Source organism: Prionailurus viverrinus, chromosome F1 (genome assembly GCF_022837055.1).
Source record: "Prionailurus viverrinus isolate Anna chromosome F1, UM_Priviv_1.0, whole genome shotgun sequence".
In the NCBI taxonomy this organism is placed as follows: Eukaryota; Metazoa; Chordata; class Mammalia; order Carnivora; family Felidae; genus Prionailurus; species Prionailurus viverrinus.
In genome coordinates, this window is record NC_062577.1 from 65545292 (window position 1) to 65570096 (window position 24805).

Genomic DNA, 24805 nt, shown 5'->3' on the forward strand with positions numbered 1-24805 from the left:
AAGAAATGCACAGGAAGTAAGACTAGAAGACAGAATAGTTGGGAAGGTTTGGGAATCTTAACCAATTTTTTTTTCCTTTTCTCTATTTTCCGATTTTTGTATAATATGCCTATTATATTACTTTGTCATTTAAAAATGTTTTTTAGGGGCACCTGGGTGGCTCAGTTGGTTGGGCGTCTGACTCTTGGTTTCGGCTCAGGGCATGATCTCACAGTTCGGTCGGGCTCTGTGCTGACTGCTCAGAGTCTGCTTGGGACTCTGTCTCCCTCTCTGTCTCTCTGCCCCTCCCCCCACTCCCACACACACTCTCTCTCAAAATAAACTTAAAAAAATGATAAAATAAAAATGGTTTTTAGTTCCTTCACTGGAACTCGAAAAGAGCGGGGGCTTTCTCTCCTGCTTCCAGCATGTTCACACAGGGAGGCAATTTCCAGAGCAGAAGGTAGGGAAGGTGCATCATTCCAGACACAGGGTGCACAGGGGGGTCCGTGGAGCAGCCTCAGGGTCACAGCGGCCCAGGGCGAGACCTCTGAGGGGAGCAGGGACCTGTAGGTCTTTTCTTTCAGAGCGTTTCTCTGTAAATCTGTAATTACATATTTACTTGTGCTCTGACCGGAGGGCAGCTGGTCGGCTGCTGAAGGCGCACAGGGGCGGGCCTCTTACTTTGCCGGGTATAAAGCTCCGGTGCTCAAGGACAGGTGCTTGTTGAGGAGTGAATGAAGGTGAGAACAGAATCAGCCCTCTGGTATTGCTCTGGGGGTAGAAATACTGTGGGGTATAAATATTTCCAGTTACAGGGACAGGCTAATTAGCATCAAAGCCCTTATCTCTCTCCTGGTGGTTATGGTCTTAGGAATAACATTTTGAGAGGAAAACAGAGACACTAGAGAAAGGATTTTAGGTCTGGAGCCTGGAATCTGCATTTTTTCTTTTTTTTAAAATGTTTGTTACGTTTATTTTTGAGACAGAGAAACAGAGCATGAGTGGGGAGGGGCAGGGAGAGAGGGAGACACAGAATCCGAAGCAGGCTCCAGGTTCCCACCTGTCAGCACAGAGCCCAACGTGGGGCTTGAACCCACGAACCGCAAGATCATGACCTGAGCCGAAATCGAACGCTCAACCTACTGAGCCACCCAGGCGCCCCTTTTCTTTTTTTTAAGTAAGCTCTACACCTGGTGTGGAGCTCAAACTCACGACCCCGAGAGCAGACGTTGCAGGCTCCCCCAACTCGGCCAGCAGGGCACCCATTCCCCCCCGCCGCCTCCCCGCCTCCCCGACTCTGCCTTTTCTTTTTTTTTTAAAAAAATTTTTTTTTTCAACGTTTATTTTATTTTTGGGACAGAGAGAGACAGAGCATGAATGGGGGAGGGGCAGAGAGAGAGGGAGACACAGAATCGGAAACAGGCTCCAGGCTCTGAGCCATCAGCCCAGAGCCCGACGCGGGGTCGAACTCACGGAGCGCCAGATCGTGACCTGGCTGAAGTCGGATGCTTAACCGACTGCGCCACCCAGGCGCCCCGCGACTCTGCCTTTTCTAACAAGTGCTCCAGATGGCCACGGATCAGGTGCTGTGGGGCCCACACTGGAAAGCGCGCCCTGGAACATCCCGGAGTCTGAGGACCAACCTCATTCCCAGTCACCGGCTCTCAAGAAAACCATGCACATGTCCCTGTGCGTGTTTAATGTGAGTCAGTCTTTATTTTGCACTTGTGTGGTGCATTAACAAAGTCCACGTACAAGATAGCGTTACACATTGTAGGTTAGCATTACAGCATTATGCAGTTTCACACAACTCATGTTAGCTTTTTTCCGTTTTTTCTTTTTTTTTTTTTTTTTGAATTTGACACATTTATTTTGAGTTTCATTTTTACAAGAGAAGACACAAGGTAAAGAAAGACGACCACATCGGAGAAGGATCATGGTGAGGGCAATGTCACTGTCGTGGCCATAATAAAAGCCTTCCAAGAAAAAGGACTCGTACCGTTCCCTCTCCTGAGCAAGCCGCTCCTGTCCCACAAACCAGTTCTCTCTGTTTTCATATCTAGAGCATGTTCATGGACACGTACCTCGTGGCTGTGCTCCACCGAGAAGAACCGAACGGAGGAATAACTCATAGAGGGACTTTTGTTATTACGAAAAACTCTTGTCTTCCCAAAGGAATCAAGATTATCAGCAGAGAAGGACTGACTCTTGGAAAATCAGAAGTGACCGTTCCCTAACCCGTTCCCGACCACGAGTGCCTTGTGCAAAAGCTAGGGTGCGACTCTCTTGTCTTTCAACTGACTCCGAGGAGGACACTACTCCTCCGCCCTTTCAGGTGGCTCTGGGAGGGACACGGGTGAAAGCCGAAGGCAGCTAGGAAACTTTGGGACAGCAAAGCCAAGGGCATGATGGATCAGGCGTGAGGTAGGAGGGAGGGGCCCTGTGCTGTCTGCCTCCTTGGAGGCCACTCCTGGCTCCAGAACTACGGTCCCCGCCCTGTCACCTCACCGCCCACTGCTCAACAGCCCAGAAAAATGAGGGAGGAAAGCCGCCTGGAGGCGGGGGGCGGGGGGGAGACGGGGAGAGGGGGCCGCAGGAGGGGCTACAGGCACTCAGCGGGGCAAACACCAGACTGTCTCGCCTGTTGCTTTGCACTGTTTCTGGGAAGGACACGAGCGGGGTGCTCAGCGGTTTCTGATCTTCAGACATTAAGGCGATGAAGAGGAAGCAGGTTTTTTCCTAAGGGGGCTTCAGGACGCTCCTGTCCGATTTACATTAAACTATCTCAAAATGCATTTTTAGAAAACAAAAATTATTTTCTTCTACGTATGATACAGTATTTACATTCCATGGAGTATAGGCTGGAGACCAGTGGGGACACCGCCGGGCCGGGGAGTCAGACAAGGGCGGGGGCCAGCGGTGTGGGCTCCAGGCCTGCTCGGCACTGCTCCGCACGGTCAAGAATCCAGGCTTCAGAAAGAACAGCAAAGGGATTCAGGGGGAGCAGACTGGTTTTAAATCCGCAAGAGCTCGGGGAACGTCAAAGGCAATATCGCCGCCCTGTCTGGACACCCGGCCTCTTCGGAGGCCAGAGGGAAGGACGGCTCTTGTCGGGTGTGGCCCTGCCTCGGCGGCCCCTTCGGGCCTTGGTTCCGGCTGCTGCTCGCGTGAGCCCCCGTGCAGGCCAGAGGAAAGGCCTGCTGGCCCTGCACGCTCGCCTGCAGCCAGCGGACCAGGTGTCTGCCCTCTGGGAGGCCTTGGCCTCAGAGCCACGGCCCGCCCAGCCGGAGTCAGGAGGCCTGAAGTTGAATCCCTCGCACCCTGGGCTGCCCCCATCCCATCCCTCCACCTGGTCTCGACCCCTGGAGCCCAAGAACCACGAGGGACGGGATGTTATAGAAGATTCCAGGTTACCTTGATCACTCCTTAACTCAACGTTTACTTATTTCGTTATTTTTAAGAGCCGCAATTGAAAAATTTAAGGATACAGACTAGTTTCTGCAGGCCCTTTTCCTTATGAAGCAAAGCCAACCTCCTCTAAGCTACCTGAGAAGACTGCAGCTTCTCCATGGTGAGCATTTCTGGAAAAAAAAAAAAAAGGTCAGTTTCATCCTTCGAACCAACAAATGGCTGTCACTTGCTGGTGTAGCTGCAAGGTGGTGACGGGCACCTCCGTTCTGCCCACGCTCACAAACAGCGTCTGGGACCGGCCACACGAGCCCACTGGTGCCACCGGAGAGCCAGATCTGAAGCCTTCAAAGCTCCCTCCAGAGCAGTCATCTAGTTCCGTAAACCCGAATTCTACCTAGTGAGTCTGCTGTGTTCGTGTGCTTTGTCACAAATTAATCACAGACTGCCCCTGCCCCCTCCCCACGGGAACGCTGGTGCAGAGACCCCACGCCTCGGATCCTCTCCCCCCTGCAAACCCTGCCTCGTCCACCCGGCCTGTTTCCCGGCTCACTCTGGACCTCTGGACCTTGGGCTCAGCCAAAGAGCAGGGGTGTCAGAGAACACGGGGAAGATGAAGCCGTGAGGTCTCACCTGCAGAGGTGGGGGGGGGGGGGGGGAGACGGCGCCTCTCCAGCAAAGCCCGGTAAAAAGAGGCCAATTTCAGGTAATCAGCAAATACAATTCGGCACAAAACACAATTTTCATGGATCAAAATCTGTAACTTGATATTGGCAGTTAGGCTAATTTCTTCAGTTTGTATTAGACATGCAAGTATAAGGTTACATTGTTATATATAGACTGGTGAGGCCTTTCCCTCTCTTTTTCCCCATAAAAAAAAAAAAAAAAAAGAATTTCTAGTGCCTTGCGAAGGAGAAAAATCATCATCACTAAGAACTGATCTGCAGCTGTGGTCACGGGGCGTTCTTCGTGGGGTTTATTTTGTAAGAAATCTTCTTCTACAACTAAAATGAGGTTTTAAGTCTGCTTCTCCCTGGCGTCTCCCCGCCTGCCCTGCCCGGCCCCGGGCTCAGGCGAGGAGCACAGGATTAGTATTCGCTCAGACTGTGCCACTTGGCCACGGGCTTGCGGGGGCTCTCGCACACCTCCCTCCAGTGCTCCGCCCCGCTGGTGGTGATGCTGTGTGCCCCCAGGATCAGCCTCCCCACCGCCTCGTTCTTGGTGGTGCGGTCGAAGTCGATGACCAGAAACTCGATGCTGATGTCAGGCAGCAGGTCAGGGGGGATGTCGTAGACGAAAGACTCGTTGAAGACTGGGTTCAAAGTGCACTTTTTCACATGGGTTTTCTTCTTGGCGATGCGCTTTCTGCCGTAGTAGACGTTCACCTTGACATAAGGATCTGGGGCCGCCAAAGGGACAAGAAAAGAGGGAGACAGACCCATGACACGGTCCTCCTGCTGGTTTCGTGTTGGCAGGGAGGGGCTCTGACGTTCCTCTCGTTGGTGGCCCCTCACACCAAACCCACTCTGACTTTAGGTGCGTCTGCCTGCCTGGGTAGGGGGGGCCACGGGAGCCAAGCAGGAGTGTAACAGAACTTCCTCCAGTCAGGTCTGAAGAAACCCCGTGACACCAGGAGGCGTTTGCAAGGGCGCCGGGACTAACAAAAGCCCGCAGTCTTTTTGAGATGTCTCGCCTGGAGCGGGGGCTCAGCACCTGGCACGCACACCCACCCCGGCCCCGACACCCCACCAAACGTCAAGACCCCATACGCCCACTCAAAGCACCCCCGCCCCCGCTAGGGAGACCTACAACCCAGGCGATCGCCACGAGGAGAGCGTGGACAGAGGAACAGGGTGCTAGGGGTCCTAAAACGCGGGCGCTGTCGGGGCCCCAGGCCGGGACGCGGTGGTGCTGGGACGGACAGAAGTAGGTTGGAGTAAATAGCTGCTACCTGAGAGACCGGTGATGTCCATTTTCGGCAGGTGTCGGGCTTTGAGGACCACCACTGTCATTCTCTGTGCCACGGGCTGGTATGACAGAGACACCTGGAGCTCCCCTCTGCTAATGCACTTCTGTGGAGAAGGAACAGCAGGTGAGGGTCCCGCCACGAGGGACAGAGCCTGGCACAGTGAGTGTGCAGCAGTGACGGGGGGAGGCACAGGGGAGACGGTCGCCCTGTAGGGACCTAGCTACCAGAGTAACGGGGAGAGAAAAACGGAAATACTCTACTTCTAATCCTGATACTAAATAAAATCATCTGCGAGGAGAGGCAGCCTCGACTAGTATTCAAGAGCGCAGACTGTGAGGCCAGGTTGGTCCGGATCAAGTCCTGCTGCGAATGCTTGTCTGCGCGACCTGGGACAAGAACTGGACGTCTCTGTGTCACCTTCCTCAGCTGAAAGATGAAGACACAAACGGTACTGACCTCAAAGCATTAGCAAGACGATTAAATACGTTAAAATCGGTAAACGTTTACCTGTGCCAGTGCCTGGCACACGGGGCGCGAGACAGAAGCGCGTTGTCTCCGACGGTCTCGTTTGGTTCTCGCGCTGAAAGTTTTGGAGACTGTAGACTGGAAGGCAGGAAACTTGGGTTGGAGCCTTGGCTTTGCCATTTACTCATCACCTGGCTTTGGGCAGGCTCCCGCACTTTGCGGCGACTGTTCCTCCGTTTCACAAGGGGGATGCCTACACCTGCTCCTCCTGCCTCACCGAAAGCACTTCGGAGTGCTGGCCCCTCCCCCATTCACGTCTGCGTGTTCCCCTCTTTACATTTTGTGCCAGGTTCTACTTTGAGCTTGAAAAAACGCTCTGGTCCTCCAAGGACATTAAAAAATAATTTTTTTTAACTTTATTTATTTTGAGAGAGACAGCATGAGTGGGGGAGGGGCAGAGAGAGAGGTGACAGAGAGATTTCCAAGCACGCTCTGCTCTGTCGGCGCAGAGCCTGACGTGGGGCTTGAACTCACAAATCATGAGATCATGAGTTGAGCCAAAACCAAGAGCTGGACACTTAATCAACTGAGCCATTCAGGCGCCCCTCTAAGGACACTTGAAACAATATTTGGATACTTACTACAAGCTGGGTGCTGGGGATCTGGAGCAAATAGGACCCAAATCCTTCTTTCTTTCTTTCTTTTTCATTTCCCCGCATTTTTCTTTTCTTTCTAGTCTCTATGCCCAAGGTGGGGCTTGAACTCACAACCCTGAGATCAAGAGGTGCATGTTCCACGGACAGAGCCAGCCGGGTGCCCAGGATCTGGTTCTCGCTCCCAGGGAGCTTACCATGTCCAGAGAGACAGGCGCAAACAAACACGCCCTCCTCGGGGCCGTCAGGACCCGTCCCAGTGCTGCTAGGGGACCCCTGGGGGGGGTGGTTTGCCACACGACCTCCGGGCTGAGTTTATGACAGTGAGTCCGTGGGAAGACTGGTCAGGACGAGCGGCAGGAATGGCCGCTATGAAGGTACTGGGTCCTGAGAGGGTCCCCTGTGTTCCCAGAGTTGGGGGGAGGTGCAGGGAGGAGGGAACCTGGGGGGTGGGTCAGGCGAGGGCCTTGGAACCAAACAGCAGACTCAGCCGCAGCACACAGGCCAAGGGCAACCAGCCAGCACAGGGGTGACAGGCGTTGCCGCCGTCGACGATTTATGAAGGCCGCTACCGTTCTAGTGGAGGCTGGACAAGTGATGGACGGACGGACGGACGGACGGACAGACAGACAGAGCAGAGGCGGCCCCGAGGCTGAGGAGGGGACACTGAGGCCGGGACCCGGGGATGGGTGTGGGGCAAGAGGTGTCAGGAAGAACTGACGAAAGTGGAAGTGGGAGGGAGAGTGGAGGGCAATTTCTTGTTTCTTAGCTCATTTTTAAAATTATGATCAAAAAAAAATTTTTTTTCTCGTTAAAAATCTTTAAAAATTTTAATGTGTATCTACCTTTTTATGAAGTGAGGATGGGGCTGGGAGAAAGGAAACAAAAAGGAGGTGGGGCTCAAGGAACACTGGACACAATAAGGTAAATTTGGGACAAAAACCACTCCCTCGCTACCAAGTCTCATTCCTATGTCCTTCAAAGCCCTCAAGAAACGTCACCTACTCCAGGAGTCCGTAGACTGCGCAAAACCGGGCTACACTCACCACCAGCCCTACCCGTGCCACACGCTCCCGACAACAACGTTCTGTGCACCTGCTTGGTGAAGGCGCGATGCTAGCGGCTGGGGCCGGACGGGGGGCGGCGGGAAGCCCTATCTGGAGAAGCTCGCAGACTTCTGCGCTACCTGCTCAGGGTGCCTGTGTAGGAAAGAACAGCAGCGAGTCATTTAATTAGCTCGTCAGTGGAAAATGAGGGAAGAAACCTAAAAATCTGTGCTTTGATTAGAAGCCTAACTCCCCTCAAGGAATGAAACTGAGTAATAGCTCGCCTGGTTCAGAAACTTTCCTGAGGCTACATTTCATTCCAGGAACGTATGCAAAGGTCCGTGGTAGGGCATCACAGGACTAAGATTTAAACTCACCCGCTAGCTTTTGAAACCGAAGTCCAAAAGCGAACAGACTTACAAAAGATTTTCACGGCTTTTCTCTGCTAGACTGAAGCCCCACGGTTTTTCCTTTCCCAGAACATACATGTTGTCAGCTCTCGATTATGTCCGCGAAGTACCCTCGGCCAGCTTAGGATCACAGGCTGGTTGTCCCTGCCAACCAGTATACTTCTGGGCTGCTTCCTTTTGACATGAGTCAGAACGCAGAGGACGTAAACTCATTTTTACTATTAGGTACGGCCAAATGGTGTCAGGAAAGTCATCCCACGCGATAAGGGAAATTAAGCGCCTTCCAGAGGAACATTCAGAACTGAGCTTTCCGATACAGCAGCCACTTGCTCCAAGTGTCCGATTAAATTTAATTTTAAATTAGTTAAAATTAAGTAAGATTAAAATTTTAGTTCCTGAGTCACACTAGCCATATTTCAAGTGTCCCAGTGCACATACAGAACATTTGCACCGTCACGGAGAGTTCCGGCAGTCAGCACTGATCTAGAAGGAACTTCTGGGTGATCTGGGCCACCACTTCATTCCCCGAACCCCAAAGAAACGTTAACTAGATTTGAGGTCTGGAACATCCTTGAATACTGGCGCTAAACACGAAATATGCACACACGATCTTTTTTTTTAAAATTTTTTTTTAAGTGTTATTTTTGAGAGAGGTAGAGCATGGGTAGGGGAGGGGCAGAGAGAGGGAGACGGAATCCCAAGCAGGCTCCAGGCTCCGAGCTGTCAGCACAAAGCCCAACGTGGGGCTCGAACTCACCAATTGTGAGACCATGACCTGAGCCGAAGTTGGACGCTTAACTGACGGAGCCACCCAGGCGCCCCTGCACACACAATCTTTAAATATAAAGATTTAAATATAATCTTATTACATAAAATTAATTATATACAATTAAATATAATTCTCACTTTGTATACAGAAGAAGGGTAGATGGCGTAAAAGGAAAACTCTAAACAACAAAGAGTTTTCTGGGGGCGCCCGGCTGGCTCAGCAGGAAGAGCGTGTGACTGACTCTTGATCTCGGGGTCATGAGTTTGAGCCCCATTTTGGGTATGGAGCCTCCTTTAAAAAAGTTACATGAGCCTGATCGTTAAAAATAAAAACCCAAGTGTTTTATTTGTAAAAAAAAAAAAAAAAAAAAAAGCATTAGCTATAAAATTATAGCTTATGTTTCCTAATTATTTGGTTAAAACTGTGTTTTGTAAATCATCCCTTATAGCCAAATCTTTCCAGTCTAAATCCCCATGTCCCTTCCCTAGTTCTCAGGGAAAGTGAACAACTTCTGGTTACAACTTTCTTTTCTCCCCTAAAATCACCCCTCAGGCAGTTGTTCTCCATCTGATCCCCCCCACTTCACCTCTGGTCATCTTACTTGGGCAGAACGCCCACCCCCGTCCAGTGCCTCCGGTGAAGCCCAGGTCAAGTCTGCAGCTACAATAGCACCCGAGTGCCACTGTGCCTCCACACTGAAGGCCAGATCTCACGTCCCCTCCCCTCCCCTCCCCCCTTCTCTTTCCACCCAATTCCCACTGCGAGTGGCATTGTCAATGGCTCTTTCTCAAGGGATCTTTGTCAAGGGCTGGGAGTGAGCTCTGTTTCCCAGCCCCCTGGCCGAGTGAGGCAAAAACCCTGCTGGGGGCAGACAAGCAGGAGTGCAGGGGGAGGAAGGGTGTCCTCCGTGCCTGAAAGAGTGGGGAGGCTTTGCTCTCAGGCGCCTTTCTCCCACAGTGCAGAAGAGGAACAGAAACTGGGGGTAGGGAAGACACGGTAGGGTGAGGGTCCGTTCCAGAGTGACTGGCGAGCCACACAGTCTTTGCACCAGGTGGCCCCGCGCGTCGTCAGTACAACTTTATTGGGGCCAGAGGTCCTCTGGGGCCACCTCCACACCAATCACAGTCATGGGAAAACAAGAGAAACAAAAACCTTGATGTTCAACCACATCTTCTCTTCCCCAGTACACACACACAGCCACTCTCTCCGTGGCTCATTTCTTTCTCTCTTTTCAGTCCCTTTTGGCTCGACTGGATGACCTCTCAGGTTCTTTAGGAGTCTGAGATTTTGAGAATCCTGGCATTCCCACGACCACTGTCCCAGGCCATCAGCACCAGATGTGGCCCAGGAAAGATGGGAAGAGATTTGGAAAACAATGACGCGAAGAGATTCGGGGGAATCTAACAGCTCTGCAAGACCCGCTTGTCAGTTACTTCCCTTTCCACCCTCTCTTGCCCCCAGGCCCCCTCTGGGCCGCCTCCCTCCCCCTCGTGGGTGATCTTTTATGGGAATTTACTTGAATTTTCACTCTAGTTTAATTCACTTTGATTTTTATCTGAGGGGTGGCTGGCTGTCTCAGTCAGAAGAGCAGGAGACTCTTGACCTCAGAGTCGAGTCCGAGCCCCACGTTGGGTATAGAGCGTACTTAAAAATAATAATAATTTCTAACCAAATGAAATATTAGAGAAATAGCTGCCCCCCGCTCCCCCCCCCCCCAAAAAAAAGCTGGTTCCAGAGTCCAATTCAGAGATTTAGGGCATCATAGAATTTATACTGTGATCTTCTTTTACTAATAATCAAGGGCTAATTTTTCCTAAGAGCTGAGAGCGCTCTCCGTGATCCCATTAGCCTTCTCTGCCAAGGATCAAGGCTGAGAAACGGTGGCCGCTGGCCCCGAGTGAGGACTAAAATGGGAGTCACACATGACAGCCAGCCCTGGGCTTCCTCAACCAGACCACACTAGGTAAAAGGAAGGATGAGAGGCGATTTTTCTGCTGAAGGAAGTTCAGGTAGGGGCGTGGGGTTATCTGGGGAAACCCAATTCCCAGCAGTCCCCACCCAAGCCTCCGGGTGGGAGAAGAGAGCGTGGCCCTGTATTATAAGCGGATGCCTTCCACAGACCAGAAAAAGCTCTTTATAGAGTGCGGGACGGTCCAGAGCAGCTCTAACTGCTGAGCCAAGGGGAGACCCAGAAAGGGCAGACTCTGGGCCACAGCAGGGAGGGTGCAGGGTAGACATCTGGAGGCCGTGCTACAGGCAGGCGTGTGGACTCGTGGCTGGGGACGGAGCGCAGCCCTGGCCACAGGCGCTGGCTGCAGAAACATGCTGAGGAGGTCCAGCGGGCTGGAGGGCTCTGCGTGTCCTGTCTGCGCCTCTCCCAGGGGGCCTGTTGCTCAGGATCCTCGCCCTGGCTTGTCCCTCCTGAAGGGAGTTAATAAAGTGGAAAGAAACGTGGCTCTTGCCAAGAGCCCCTGGCGGTTTAGCAAATGCCATTGTCTGTGCTCCCTGGCCAGTGTCCGGGATTTGAGGCTGTTTTGTTCCCAGCCCAAATCAGTCCCTTTCCTGGCCAGTCTCTCCCCAGCTGCAGCCTGGCACAGAGCCATCGCCTGCTTTCAGGCTTGGGCGGCAAGAGCACGAGCCGTCTGGGGGAGTCTGGCCAGCTGGTGGCTTTGCCGAGGCTGGGGCTGCAGGGAAGGACGGTGTGCAGCGCTGATGAAGGCAGGCAGTGGAGCACCGGGGCTGCTGGAAAGGAGGAGCAGGGAGGACTCAGCAGAGCCCCGAGGAAAGGAGATGGCGGGGAAGGGGACACGGTGGAGGGGGCTGAAAACATGTCACCACTGCAGTTCCGACCCGTGCTTCTGAGGGTACAAGAGCCTCTGCTGTGTTGGGCTCTCGGACGTCTCCCCCTGTCTTGGCGGGGGACCAGCGTTTAGGACCCGAAGAGCACCTCTAACGCCCTTCAAGATGCGGGGGCTTCCCTGGCCCCTGGGAGGCAGGGCTGGTGTGCCACGCGGCAGCCGCAGCTCCCCGGGCAGTGGCGTGGCCGGGCGGCTGCTGTGACAGGCGCCAGAGACACAGCATGGAAGGGAGGAACCTGCCCTCGTCCAGCGGGTAAACCGTGCCCAGCGCTCAGGGCACACCCGGCCTCTACTGGCCCCGTAAGCCTCCTTTGTCCGATCCTGGCCCTCCTGCCTCCCTGCTGAGTCCAGTGTGGGCCTGGAGGTGGAAGAGGCGTCGGGAGAGAAGCATGGCAGCCAGGGCCACGGCTCTTTCTGGAAGGTGAGCAGTTGTTCTCAGCGGCCCTGACGTCCTTTCTGAACCTTCCACCTCCTTCTGCACAACCCTTGCCTTCCTTCGTTTTGTTAAAATATAAGTGTCTGCTAACCACACGTACCTCCCAGGGACCAAACCTTACTAATGACAGCAATAACAGTCGCGGTTATGATTTCTTGAAGGTTTACGGTGTGCCTGGGGCCACGTAGATGTACCATCTCGCTTAGTTCCCATCAGAAACCGAGATCAGAGGAGCTAAGCAGCTCGCCCAAGGTCAGCTGGCTGGCGAGATTTGGATTCAAACTCGGGTTCGACTTCAAAGCCCCTGTTATTAACCACTCCTGTCGTATCTTGCAACAGGAATGAAACTCTGCGTTTAAAATGCCAACAGCCTCTTCCACACTGACCACCTGGCAGTTGTCAAGACCGTCTTTCTCCTTCACTAAAGTAAAGGCCCCTCAAGGGCAACGACGTGCCGGACGCATTATCTCACCTAATCCTCACAACACTGCAAGGAAGACGGTATTATCGGCCCCATTTCACAGACGGGGAAACGAGCTGAGGAGGGTTCAGGCGCTCACCGGGGCCACTCGGCTGGGAGGTGGTGAGCTGGGCCTGGAGTCAGCCAGTCTGGCCAGAGCCGGAGCGCTCCACGGAGAACCACCCTGCTCCCCCGGTTGTGGGAGAAACAGGCGAACTGGGGGGGGGGGGGGCACGTTTCTTGCGCCCCTGAAACTACAGGTCAAGAGCCAGAGCCGCCCAGCGGGGAGGAGGCAGGAGGGTGGGCCCTGACTCCCCGGCCGATCTGTGCAAATGGGGTGCCGAGGATGAGCATGTGTGGCGGGGCTGAGGCCCGGGAGAGGGCCTGGGAGGTGAATCGAGTCCCTACACGGCATTTATGGAACGGCTGCGAACACACAGACACACGATACTACTTATACCCGCGATCTGGGCTGAGAAAGGGAAGCTGAGGGCAAGATGACCGAAGCCCCGTCACAGTTCAGCAGAGGAAGGTCACACGTGACTTTGGAGAAGAAACCGGCCCCCACAGCATTGATGTCATGAGGGTCTAGGACCGGGGGGCCAGCCCGCTCCAAGCAAGCCCGGCTTAGCATCAGGATGCCCAGCACTGGGCGAGATCTCAGCAGCTGCCTGTGCCTCTGTCCTTGCCAAGTGCCTTTTGGAGGAGACTCAGCTGGACAGGCCCTCCGTTTTACTCCGGCCACTGCAGATTCTTGACAGCCCCTCCTTCCATCCGTCCGCCCCCTGCCCTCCATTTGTCCCCCGAGCTCTCATCTCCCCCAACCTATCAGTACCCCACCCCCCGACCAACACACTCTTCCTCCTCACCTGGATGTTCCTTTTGGTGATGTCCCTGGTCAGCTGTGCCTTGCCCGTGCTGGGGTCCACGCCGGCCAGCGGCACCATGACCTCCCCGATGACGTCGTCCCGGGAGAAGCGGTCAAAGCTGAGGACGAGGAAGTGGAGCACCAGGTCTTGCAGCTGGCTGTACGGGATGCCGTAGAAGGTGAAGGTCTCGTCAAACACGGGGTCCAGGGTCTTCCGCAGCACTCTGGTCTTCACCCGATGCCGCTTGTCGGGAAGGATGGTCATTTTGATGTAGGGGTCGGAGCCCTGGGTCTGTTCATCCATCACCGGCAGCCCGTGAGCCTCCTGGATTGTCACCACCAGTGCTTTTTTCGGGAAGTTATAGTCCACCGAGAAGGTGAGGGATCCTAGCATGACGTCCTCCTCCGGAGACGACGGAGAAGTGGTTTTGCTCTCCCCAGGGGTCAGGCTTGCGACGGGGCTCCTCAGTTCTTCCCCATAGTCCACTTTAATAGGTAGCTGGTCCATACAAGATCCAGAGCTGGGGCCCCCGGGGCCTTTGTCTCGGCCCAGCAGGCCAGCCTCCGCCGCGTCCACCAGCACGCTCCCCCGCCCCCCTTCCCTCCCGGGGCCGTCTTTGTCTCTCCGCACTTTGATGATTTTCTTCTTGTTGCTGAGGGTCTCTGGGTATATGCTGATGCCTTTGAGCATGTGGATAAACTTATAGGGGGGGGTCTTGTGCTTCTTCTCTGCCCGCTGGTGGCAGCACGTCCACACGAAGACGGTCACCAAGACGCACACCACAAGCACAGACGCCCCGACGAGGCCGGCCACCACCGGCGACACATCTGCAGGTGGAGACCAGAGACGCGTCAAGGCAGGTGGACCTCAACCCCCGTCTGCAGCTCCTCCACTGGGGGCCTCGGCGAAGCCAAGGCCATCTGGCACCTGCACCGCCAATCCGGCCCGTCTGGGCTTGAGCACCTCCCCTCTCCCGGGGATGCCCCGCGCCATCCCCTCCCACCAACCACGGCTTTTCCTTTCCACCGAACCCGGTGAAGTCTTTCTCTTCTCCAGGAAGCCTTCCGGGAAGGGCCCCACCCGACACCCCGTTCTTTCCCTGGCCCTCTGGCAGCACTTAAGGACTTGGGTCGCTCCTACTGATTTGTGATTCACATAAAGCTACCTTGTAGGTGTTACAAAGTCACCTCTACCTCAACTGTTACACAACGCTCAAGGGCACAGGCTGCGTCTGGCTTCGGGAGAATATTCCACAGCAGCCAGCACAGGGTTTGCCGTGGGCCTGTGCGGGCCGCCTGGCAGCTGGGGTGGAAGAATGTAGGGCTGAGCCTGGGTGGTTTGGGGAGTGCGCTCAAGGGTGGCAAAAAGAAGTCTGGATCTGAGTATTTTAAAAATACATTCCAAATTTCAGCTCCCAGTTCCCAATACTTGCATCTTAAATAGGAAGAAACAGGGACTGTGCAAAATGTCAGCTCTTTGCTCAAATATCACCTCAGCAAGGCCTTCCCTGACCACCCTACCTCAAAGCTCAACCGTCTTCCCACCTAGACCCCCCCGCCCCCGGGGTCCTACCCTGTGTCATCGTCTCCATAGGTCTATCTGTCTCACACACGGCAAAACACATGCGTGTGTGCACCCCCACAATCTATATAGGAACACACACACGTGTGAAATTTTACGACAATAAGTAACTTCTTCACTAAAGAGTAAGTTTCACGAGAACAGGGATTTTGTCTGTTGGGTTCATTTCTGTATCCCCAATGTTGAAAACACAAACGTGTACTTGGAACATATTTGTTGCATGAACAGATAACTAAAGAGAAACAGACCGTTCCCTTCCCTTCCTCTCCTCTTGTCCTTTCCCACACAAGCTGGGACCCTAACAAGTTTGGGGTTTCTTTTGCCCTTTAAGTTCACTGAAGTCAAACTGGATTTGGGCCTTAAAGGTCTAGATAAGGCCTCTGGTTGCCCACATTACTTTTTGGGGAAGCCATGCGTAGGGCAGGGAGGACTAAGGAAATAAACGTGACTTCAACATATTCCAGATTCTTCCTGAAACATCCCTCCACAGGTATCTGCCCGGCTCACTGCCTCACCAACTGCAGACCTCTGCTCCAATCTTACCTTATCAGAGCAGCATTTCCTGGCTGCCCCAAGTGAGATAATATGCCCATCACTCTGCTTTATTTTTCCTCATAGAACTTAGTACTCCTGACATATATTCATCTGTCCTCCTTACTAGATAAGATTAGTGACTGTCTATTTTGATCACTGCTATATCCCCAGGTCCTAGAACCATGCGGCACGTAGTAAGTAGTCATTGAAGAAATGAATTAGTGAATTCACGACGGCCTCCACAGACAGGAAAAAAAAAGGAGTCCGTATGATTACATACATCAGGGATAAATGTAAAATTCTATATTGGCCTTCAAAAACCTGTTGATACACAACGGGAGGCCTTACTTAACAAGTCTGAGCAGAAATAATCTAGTTGTTTATTCCGAAGTATAATTAGGCTGATGCCAACCTACACCAGGAGTATGATGTCCCGATGACAGGGTTGGGGGGTAGCATAATTTAATCTGCACTGGCATAACATATATGGAGTGTTGTGTCTAGCAATGACAAGAATAAAAATCGCTATTTTTCTGTGCACATTTATTGTGTCCTCGCCTTGTTCTAGAGCTCTCTCTGAATCAATGAATTCACTGACTAGGTACCACTAATACCCTCACTTTATAACTGAGGAACCTGGGGACTCAAATCTGCCATAGGCCACGAGGTAGCAAATGGCGGTGATGGGATCCAAACCCTGGTCTGCCTGACCCCAGAGCACCTCTTCATTAATGGATCATCAAGATAGTAAAAGCCCTGGAAACCGTATCAAATGAGGAAAAGTTGAAGGAATTGGAGCTGAGGGGTCTGGGAATAACAACTTTCTTCAATCATTCAAGGCATTTTGATGGAAAAGGTCTGATTTGACTTTACAAAGGGGACAGGTCTAGCACCAGTGCATACAAGCTACAGGAAGACAGATTTTGACTCAGTGAAAAGAGTCAAATTATTATTAGTTCAGCCTCACAATGGCCCAGATTGCTTCGTAAGGCAGTGAACCTCCAACTGAAAACTTCTGGAGGTTTGATCCCCATTGGTCAGGCGTATTCTAAGAGAGATCTCTTCAGTAGAGATTGGACTAAATGTCTCTTAAGTTCTTTCTCCAACATCCCACGATGCTATGAAAGTTGGGATCAGGCAAGAAAAGAAGACATTATGTTTTTAAATAATACTAAGGAGTGAAGCCATTAACAAAATAAACCGAGGTTTAAATAATAATAGTGTCTATTCTCACATATTAAGCGAAATAAGAGTTGTTAGTGACAGGTTTCATAAAATAGGAGCAGCCTTGGCGGTAAGCTCCTTGAAGGCGCGTGGAAATAACATGCTGTCCATCTCTGAGTCCCTGAGTCTTTGCATTTAATAGGAGCTCAGTGAATATTTGTTTGACCAACTGATTGGATTCAGTTGTCAATCAGAATGGGCACAATGTGAAAAAGTGGCTTTCCATTCACCACCAACCAGGGACATTCCTGAAAACTGCTTGCTACTGACTAATGACAGTGAACACTGGTTGCCTCCATGAGAAGAGGAAAGCAGGAAACCAACAAGACAGGCACATTTTTGACATTGATGTGAAAGGGAGGTGTAAAGGCCTAGGCTGGGGACACTGGAGTAGTCCTTTTGGCTCCACTATAGATCTACTCTGTGATCTTGCAACAACCCACTCCTGCTTATAATGCCTCCACGTCTGCGGTTAGAAGATGGAGGTGGAGGTGGGGGGGCGCGCCTGGGGGGCTCAGTCAGTTGGGCGTCCGACTTCGGCTCAGGTCATGATCTCGCGGTTTGTGAGTGCGAGCCCCGTGTCGGGCTCTGTGCTGACAGCCCAGAGCCTGGAGCCTGCTTCCGATTCTGTGTCCCCTCCCTCTGCCCCTCCCCTGCTCATGCTCTGTCTCAAAAATAAATAAAAACATTAAAAAAATAATAATAAAAAAGAAGATGGGGGTGGGATGGGTAGAGAGAAGAGGAAGGACTCCCACTTTCAGGGGGATAGAGAAGGGAAAAAAGACAAGCAGATGAAGCCATCCGTGGCTTATCCAGCTGCTCTCCTCTACCTGGTTTCCCACTCTTGCCCCATTTTCTTCTTCATTTTCATCTCTGTTAACCCCCGTCTCTCTCCCCCACACCCAAGGCAGTGAACTAGAAAAAAAGCAGAGATGCTGAAACTCAGAACCCTCTGTCTTGCTTTAGTCAAAAGCTTGGTGGGAAAAGGAAGTTGGAACTAATGGCTGAAGCCAGCGTTCTAAAGTAGTCGTAAATTGCAGTGACTGTGCTGCTTGCTCCTTTTGTCCTCCAAGGTCACGGATAATTGAGTGTTGGCTTGGTGTATCTCCCGAGGGCTAAGGCATCTGAAATGAAGTACTCTAGGAGATGTGAGGAAGTCAGAAGTGGCAGCTATGTAGGACCCTCTGTACGCGCCTAAAGACCTGGGAGCCATATTGGGGCTGTGCCCAGCTCTCTCAGCCTTTGACCAGACCTGCTGTCGACACTCCCTGTGCTAAAACATAAAACAGCCTTTCCCTGTCAAGTGGGCCAGGGTGACACAGTGAAACGACAACGGACTTTGTTTTGGCGTCAACTGGACATTGGTTTGAATCCTAGCACTACCCTTGCGTGTTTGTTTGACTTTACCCCAAGTTACTTTATCTCGCTGGACTTCAGTTTCCTCATCTGGCAAATATATATAATAATGCTAAAACTGGAGGATACCGTAAGGACGGAATAAAATGGAGTACGTAAAAGGCTGAAATAATCTTTTCTCGCTCTCTCTTTTTCCGAATTTAGAGAGGGGAGATGGGGGCAGAGGGAGAGAAAGAGAGAGAGAGAGACTCATCAGCAGGCTCCACACTCAGTGCCGAGCCCAACAAGGGGCTCGATCCCATGACCCCGGGATCATGGTCTGAGCCGACTGAGCCACCCAGGTGCCCCCGTCTTTGAAAAATCTTTTTTCTCTTTTCCCCCTAAAAGAAACTGCTACGTTATGTTTCATAACTTCTAACTTTCTCAGGAACCTGGAACTGCAATTAGAGAAAAGAGTATGTTGGAAAGAAGGTGTAAGAAGAAAAACAGCCGTACGAAAATCACGGAGTGCTCATGTAACCACGAAAGGGCCACCTATTTCGGAAATTCGGGACTCAAAGATAGAGACGCAGAAGGCGAACGAGGTGTAAGAAAGAAATACAGCTAAGATTTAGCCTTTGGGAATCAGTGGGAACCCGTAGCTAATGGGGGTGATCTGTTTTCTGGATGCTTCCCGTGCTCTGATGTCTTCTTCCTGATAGTGAGGTGGGAGAGCTCATTGGGCTCTGTTACCATGAACCCCTTACTGGGGAGTGAGAAGAGCCATTTCCTACTTGGATTACGGCCCCACCCTAAAAGGTGTAGTCTGGATGCTCAAGATTTCTGGGTCGTCTGAGGGACGGACAGGCTGTCTTAGGGGATGTGAAGGACCCCTTGGCCGGCCGCGACGCTCATCCAAGCTGGGGTAGACGTGAGGGAGGAGCAGGGCAACTCCTCGATTTTTGGCCCAGGAAGTCTGCACCCCTGGCCCATTTTGGAGGAAGCCCCACAGAGGAAAACACTTGCGCGCCCAGCTTTTCTTTCCCTTCTTCCTCCCATTTTCCACTCCACTCTCCGCCCCTGGGCGTGCAGCCGAGCCGAGAGCCCGGAGGCCCGGGTCGGGGGCCAGCCGCTCCGAGGTGACGTAATGCCTTCCCGGGTACACAAAGCGGCCTCCCCCGGGCCCGGCCTCCCCCGCCCCTCCCCCCCGGCCGGGCCCGCGCCCCCGCCAGCGCCAGCGCGGTGAGTCCCCCTCTCGGAAAAGCCAGCCAGGGAAACAGGGAACAAAGGCCCGGGGAGAGGGGCCTGGGCGCTGCCAGGAGGCCCAGAATAGACATCACGTCATCCCCGGCTCGGCAGCGCCAAGCGCCATTTGGTAGCAGCGGACGGACCCACCATTACGGTGCAGAACCGCGCTCGAGGGCCCTCGGCGGCCGCCAGCCCCGCGCCCCGCGCCCCGCCGGCCGGGCAGCGGCTCCCCGCGCGCGCCCCCGCAGCCCAGGCTCCCCCCCGAAGCCGGCCCCCGGCCTCCAGCCCCCCCCTCCCCCAGGTCCCCCCCAGCTGCCATCTTGGCGCCCATCCCCCGCCGCCGCCCTCCCCCGCCGCCGCCCTCCCCCGCCGCCGCCCTCCCCCGCCGCCGCCCTCCCCCGCAGCCCGAGGAGCAGTGGGAGGGGGAGCAGGGGGCACCGCCCTGCGCGCCCCGAGGGGGAGGGGTCCGCGTCCCGCTCCCCCGCCCTCCCCCACATCCCCCTCCAGCGCGCGGATGCGGCCCACACAGGTTTCGGCGGCCGTGGGGACCCGCGACCCCCGGCAAGTCCCGGGCCTGGCCAGCTCTGCAGCCCGCAGCTCAAGTTCAGGCGCCGCCCGCCGCCGCAGGCCCCATCCTGGCGGGGGCTGGCGCTTGGGGGCCGGGTGTGGGCTCCGCTCCCTCCCAGCACTGGGCTCCTCTGGCTTCGCGGACGTTTCCACTGGCCCGGGCTTAGTTTTCCCGGCTGTACTTACCAAAGCTAGGTCGGATATTGGTGATCTCAGCCATGTCGTAATCAGAGGCTATTGCTGTAAATGCTTTTTCAGTGGTCGGCCAAGTCTGGGGACGCCCGGCCAGCACCGAGGCCGCCGCGGTAGAGCGCTAGCTCAGGGGAGGGGGGTAGGTATCCGGCGGACGCCTCCTGCGACGGCCGGGCCCCTGGTTGCCAGCTGCGGGCGCCTCCTAAGATGCTCCAGGGATGCTCTGAGCGAAGGATGCAGGTGCAGCCAGACTGGTCCTGATGCGAGGTAGGCCCCGCCTTCTTCCGAACGGCCCTCGGCAGAAGACTCCGCCTCCGTCCGAAAAGCTCCGGAAGTCAGGCCCGGCCCCTTTCCGGAAGCTCTCCGCGAGGGGACCCCTCCCGTCGCCGAGATTTCTGGGGGACGAGACCCCGCCCACTGGCGGGCTGTGGGTCCCTAAGGCGAGAAGCCCCGCGGCCCGAGCCAGAAGTGTAGGTACATTTTCATCTGAGGTCCTATACATCCTGTGATTCCGGGTTCCGGGGCTTAATACAGCGGCAGAATGTTCTGGATGACAGGGACTCCAGAATTTTGGAAAAAAGACAATTCTATACTGCCTGCATTTCAGTATCGTTTGCCATTATTGTTAGGCATTTCTGAGACCGCTAAAGGTTATTATGGGAACTTATTTAAACTTCAGCAGCTCTGATTAAAGACTAAACCAGGTGATGTTGCATAACTCTGAAAAGTTGCTGGGAATAATTGTAGAAGCAAAATTCTACAATCTACGGATGGATTTTGTGGTGTGTAAATTAAAGTTTTGTTTTGTTTTTTGTTTTTTCTTTTTTAAGTCTCGTGTGTCAAAGGTAGTGGCTATTTCTCTTCCAAAAGCTTCAAGTGCATAGGGCTGCTTAGGGGGAGAGAGAGAGAGAGAGAGAGAGGGAGAGATAAGGGCAGAACAAGAGCAAACCAACAGATCGGTGTATTCTGCAGGTTGAAAAACAGGACACAGACAAAACTCCAACCTTCTAGAGACTTCCTTGGCATTTGGGAGAGGTAGGGTGATTCAGGTTATAGACTACTGGCAGTAATCTCCATGATTACCTCAATTTCACTGTCTTTGGCTGTGGATGCTTTCGTCTTGTTTACAGACAGGATCAGGATCAAATTATTTAAGTGCATAAATGTTTGTTGATGCTTCACCTGTAAATTGAGACAGTGTTTTTTCAACTCCGACATTCTGTCCTTCTAGAAAAGTGTAAAGAACATGGTTCTAGGAATCATTCAAAACCCATGTATTGAATTAATGAACATCGACTCTCTGCCCCAGGCACCTTCCCGGGCACTGGATCATGGCACTAGAAGCTAGAGGATGCCCGATTCCCCTTGACAGCTGTGTGTCTTTGTGAAACCACCTTTCCAGCTGAGACAGAAATTTCTGTTCTGTGTAAATTGGAAGGTATAATATACATTGTCCCCTCGGGTTTCTTGTGAAGATCAAATCACCTATGATAACGTAAATGAAAATATTTTGTGAAATGAAGAGTATGATACAGCATCAATAATCACTACGGGTTGAGTTCAAGATTGCATTCACTTTATTCAGAAAACCGCACTATTTGTAAGCCAGGAGTCCTCTTTCTGCGATTTTATGAGTTCGTCATTTCTCGGTCCCGATTCCTGGTATCTCGCGGCGAGAAGGATTAGAGAGAAGTCCACCTAAGCCACTGAATTGCAACCCCCCAGCTTTGTTTTGAGTGGGACAGCTCAAAGCGAGACATTCCTTTAAATTCTTTCGCCAACAACCGACGTGCCGGCTTCAGTCCGCCCGCACCTAGCATGGCGCCTGGAGGTCAGCGCATGCTCCTTGGCTGGCGCCGCGCACCGCGGCTCGGGGGCGCGCACGTCAGTCGCTGCCGTTGGCTGACTTCCGGCGGGAGCGGAGTTGGGTTTCCGCGGGATCTGGTCGGCTGGTGAGGGCGGCGGGGCGCGTGCGGTGGGGCGGGAACAGGCGGGTGGGAGCTGGACGTCCGGGCCGAGGGGTCGGGTCTGAGGGCTGGCGTGGGGTGCGTGACAGGAGGTGGAGCGTGAAGGTGTCTGGCGGGGCGTGGGGACCGCGGCCGGCTCTTGGCGCCGCGGTGGGAAGCGCGCTCAGGACCCCCTGGTGAAATCTGTTCCCCGGACCGGCCCGCGCTGGCGCTGCCCCGGAGTCGCGTTCATTCACCCTGTTAAGGGTGACTCGAGTTCCCAAAGCGGGGGCCTTTTTAGGGTTGCTGCGTTCGAAGTGTCTGGAGCCCATCTCTGCGCGCTGCCGACTTTGACTAGTAGCTGCCTTCTTTCTGTCCTTTTTCTTTTTTGAAGCTGTCATTCATCTCTGAAATGTAGGACTCTTCTAGCTGCTCCCACTCCATCTCTTAACCTCTTCACCGCCCTCCCTCACGGGGGTCGACAAAGTCTTTAATAACTAAGAAAAGGACATCAGCTGATTTTGGGGTGGGGATTTCCTGGTGCCTGAATTAGGGAGGCTTATTTTATTTGTTTTTAAAAAGTTTTTATTTCACTTATATTAAGTAATCTCCCCAATGTGGGACTGGAACTCATGACCTTGAGATCAAGAGTCCTGCGCTCCACTTACTGGGCCAACCGGGCGTTCCTGAATTAGGGAGGTTTAAAATAACATCACAGTTGAGACTGAAAGAGAACTTTCTTACTCCTCTAGTCCAGGCTTTCATGTAGTGCTCTGATAGATGGGCATTCAGACTTTGCCTGAGCATTGTTAGCATAACACTAGACAACTTATTTTATCCTTGGACCTATTTTAATGAGAGTAAAGTTTTTCTGGGTGGAATGATGTAGTCATTTTCCATACGATGCTTTACTCGTGGTCCAAATGCATAGGATAAGCTAGGGATAGGAAGTTCAGAAGTTCATGCGCTTTCATTCATTATTTCATTTCTTCAGGGAGCATTCACTGAGTATCCAGTAGGCACATCCTGCCAAGTACTAGGGGTACTAGTTGAAAGAATCCTTTTCCTCAAAGAGCACGTAGTTTTGAGGGAAGGAGAGATGGGAAGGAGACAGACAAGAGAATAACAAAAGTGATAAATACGTAAAAGAGGTTTACAAACAGGTACTATAATAACATAAAAGAAGATACCCTCCAATTGTTGCCTTTAGGATGTGAAAACTGGAATTGAGGCCAAGAGTTGAGAAGTAACATAGCATAGAGAATGATAGGAATCTCTTATTTTCAAAACAGAATTTCTATTAATATAGCTTAACCTTTTTAAACAACCGCACTTTGCTTTCGGGTTGTTTCTGTTGATGGGACTACCTGTTTATGAAAACGGCAATAGCAAACATTATCGATGTGATAAATTACTATTTAATGACATAGATGCTGTTTTTATTTCATTTTATAGCTGAAGAAACTGAGATTCGGGTTAAGTAATTTATGCAGTTTCAGAAAGTTGGAGAGAAGCTGACTTGGGAAACAAATGCAGACAGTTTGACTCCCACTTTGCTCTCAGCATCATGCTATTCTGCCTCCCTGATAGTAACGATCACTGACGTTTACTAATCACTTACTGTTTGATTTTTAGAGCAACCCTATGAGGTAAGAACAATTACTATCTTTTTCAGTTGAGGAAACTGAAGATTAGGGAGGTTAAGTTGCTCAGCCAAGATAACATGCTAATCGGTGGTGGAGTTAGGGTTTGAACCCGGCACTCTGACCACAGTCACTCCTCTCCCATCTAATGGGAGGTTGCGGGGGCGCCTGGGTGGCTCAGTTGGTTGAGCGTCTGACTTCAGCTCAGGTCATGATCTCACGGTCTGTGGGCTGGAGCTCCACATCAGGCTCTGTGCTGACAGCTCAGAGTTTGGAGCCTGCTTCCGATCCTGTCTCCCTCTCTTTCTGCCCCTCCCCCACTCTCACTTTGTCTCACTCTGTCTCTCAAAAATAAATAGATGTAAAAAAAAAAAAAAAAGGGAACTTGTGCATTTGATATAAAGTACTGTGTCCCTGACTGAACATGAATAAGTGGAAAGGTGCTTGAAGAAATGCTCTTATCATTAATTAATATGAAGGTGATAAGAACTTGCTTTTCTCCTTTCAGGATGGAACCCAGGTGGGACTTGTACAATGTTGCCCTGTAAGAAGAGAAGGACTACGGTGACTGGGTCCCCACAGCACCAGGGCAGCCATGAGGAAGAGGACCTAGACCTGGAGTCCGCTGTTAAACCAGTGTCTGACCAGGTGAAAGACTTGGGGTCAGCGTCACTCTCTGGGGGTCCAAGTCATGGCAGAGCGGCTGGCCTCCAAGTGCAGTCCGTGCAGGAGGCAGGAAATCAGCTTGGCGAGGAGGATCCACCTCTGAGCTCCAGGGTGCTCACCCAGGACACAAACGCACCAGTTCTGGAAGCTGTTGACGCGGCCATCTCTCAGGGCATCGCCCTACCTTCCTTGGAGTCTTCTCAGCCTCTTATTGTACACACTGGTAAAGGAAAGCTCCAGGCCCCTGGCTCAAGGAGAGGGAAGAAGGTTGCACTCAGGCCCGGGCCAGTTCCCCAAGAAGATAGAGGAGATCATCCTGTTACAAAGGAGCCTTTTTCAGGAGAGCCTAGTGAAGAAGTCAAGGAAGAAGGAGGTAAGATATGAAACGTCTTAAGCCACGTTTCCCCGGTCGGTGCTAGGTGGCATTCCTTTTTTTTAAAAAAAATTTTTTTTTTTTTTCAACGTTTATTTATTTTTGGGACAGAGAGAGACAGAGCATGAACGGGGGAGGGGCAGAGAGAGAGGGAGACACAGAATCGGAAAC

At 52.6% G+C, this 24805-nt stretch overlaps 2 protein-coding genes across 9 annotated transcripts in view; one reads left to right on the forward strand and one right to left on the reverse strand.

The window, feature by feature from the left end:
• Positions 1-1801: 1801 nt before the first annotated feature.
• SYT11 (synaptotagmin 11) lies at positions 1802-20293 on the reverse strand. The gene is made up of 4 exons (XM_047839939.1): positions 20001-20293; positions 13326-14152; positions 5339-5462; positions 1802-4789 (listed from the first exon to the last, which is right to left on the reverse strand). The coding sequence occupies exons 1-4, from the start codon at positions 20032-20034 to the stop codon at positions 4479-4481; spliced, it is 1296 nt and encodes a 431-aa protein (XP_047695895.1). The 5' UTR covers positions 20035-20293; the 3' UTR covers positions 1802-4478.
• Positions 19224-24805, forward strand: part of LOC125155108 (GON-4-like protein) — a 75344-nt gene continuing 69762 nt past the window's right edge. For 3 of the 8 annotated variants that reach the window (XM_047839920.1, XM_047839921.1, XM_047839923.1), the window contains exons 1-2: positions 20331-20476; positions 24104-24634. In XM_047839920.1, coding sequence (XP_047695876.1) covers positions 24130-24634 — 505 coding nt within the window. In that variant the 5' untranslated portion in view covers positions 20331-20476; positions 24104-24129. Of the gene's footprint in view, positions 19242-20330; positions 20477-21905; positions 21959-24103; positions 24635-24805 lie in introns of those variants that run through there. The other 5 variants (XM_047839916.1, XM_047839919.1, XM_047839918.1 and 2 more) reach the window with 4 other exon arrangements.

What these genes read in the sequence shown, in the direction of transcription:
- SYT11 (XM_047839939.1), bottom strand. Translation starts at nt 20,034, where the DNA reads ATGGCTGAGATCACCAATATCCGACCTAGCTTTG. An exon ending in CAATATCCGACCTAGCTTTG is followed by an intron (nt 14,153 to 20,000) that starts GTAAGTACAGCC and finishes CTCCACCTGCAG; the next exon opens with ATGTGTCGCCGGTGGTGGCC. An exon ending in TCACCAAAAGGAACATCCAG is followed by an intron (nt 5,463 to 13,325) that starts GTGAGGAGGAAG and finishes CCTTCTCCACAG; the next exon opens with AAGTGCATTAGCAGAGGGGA.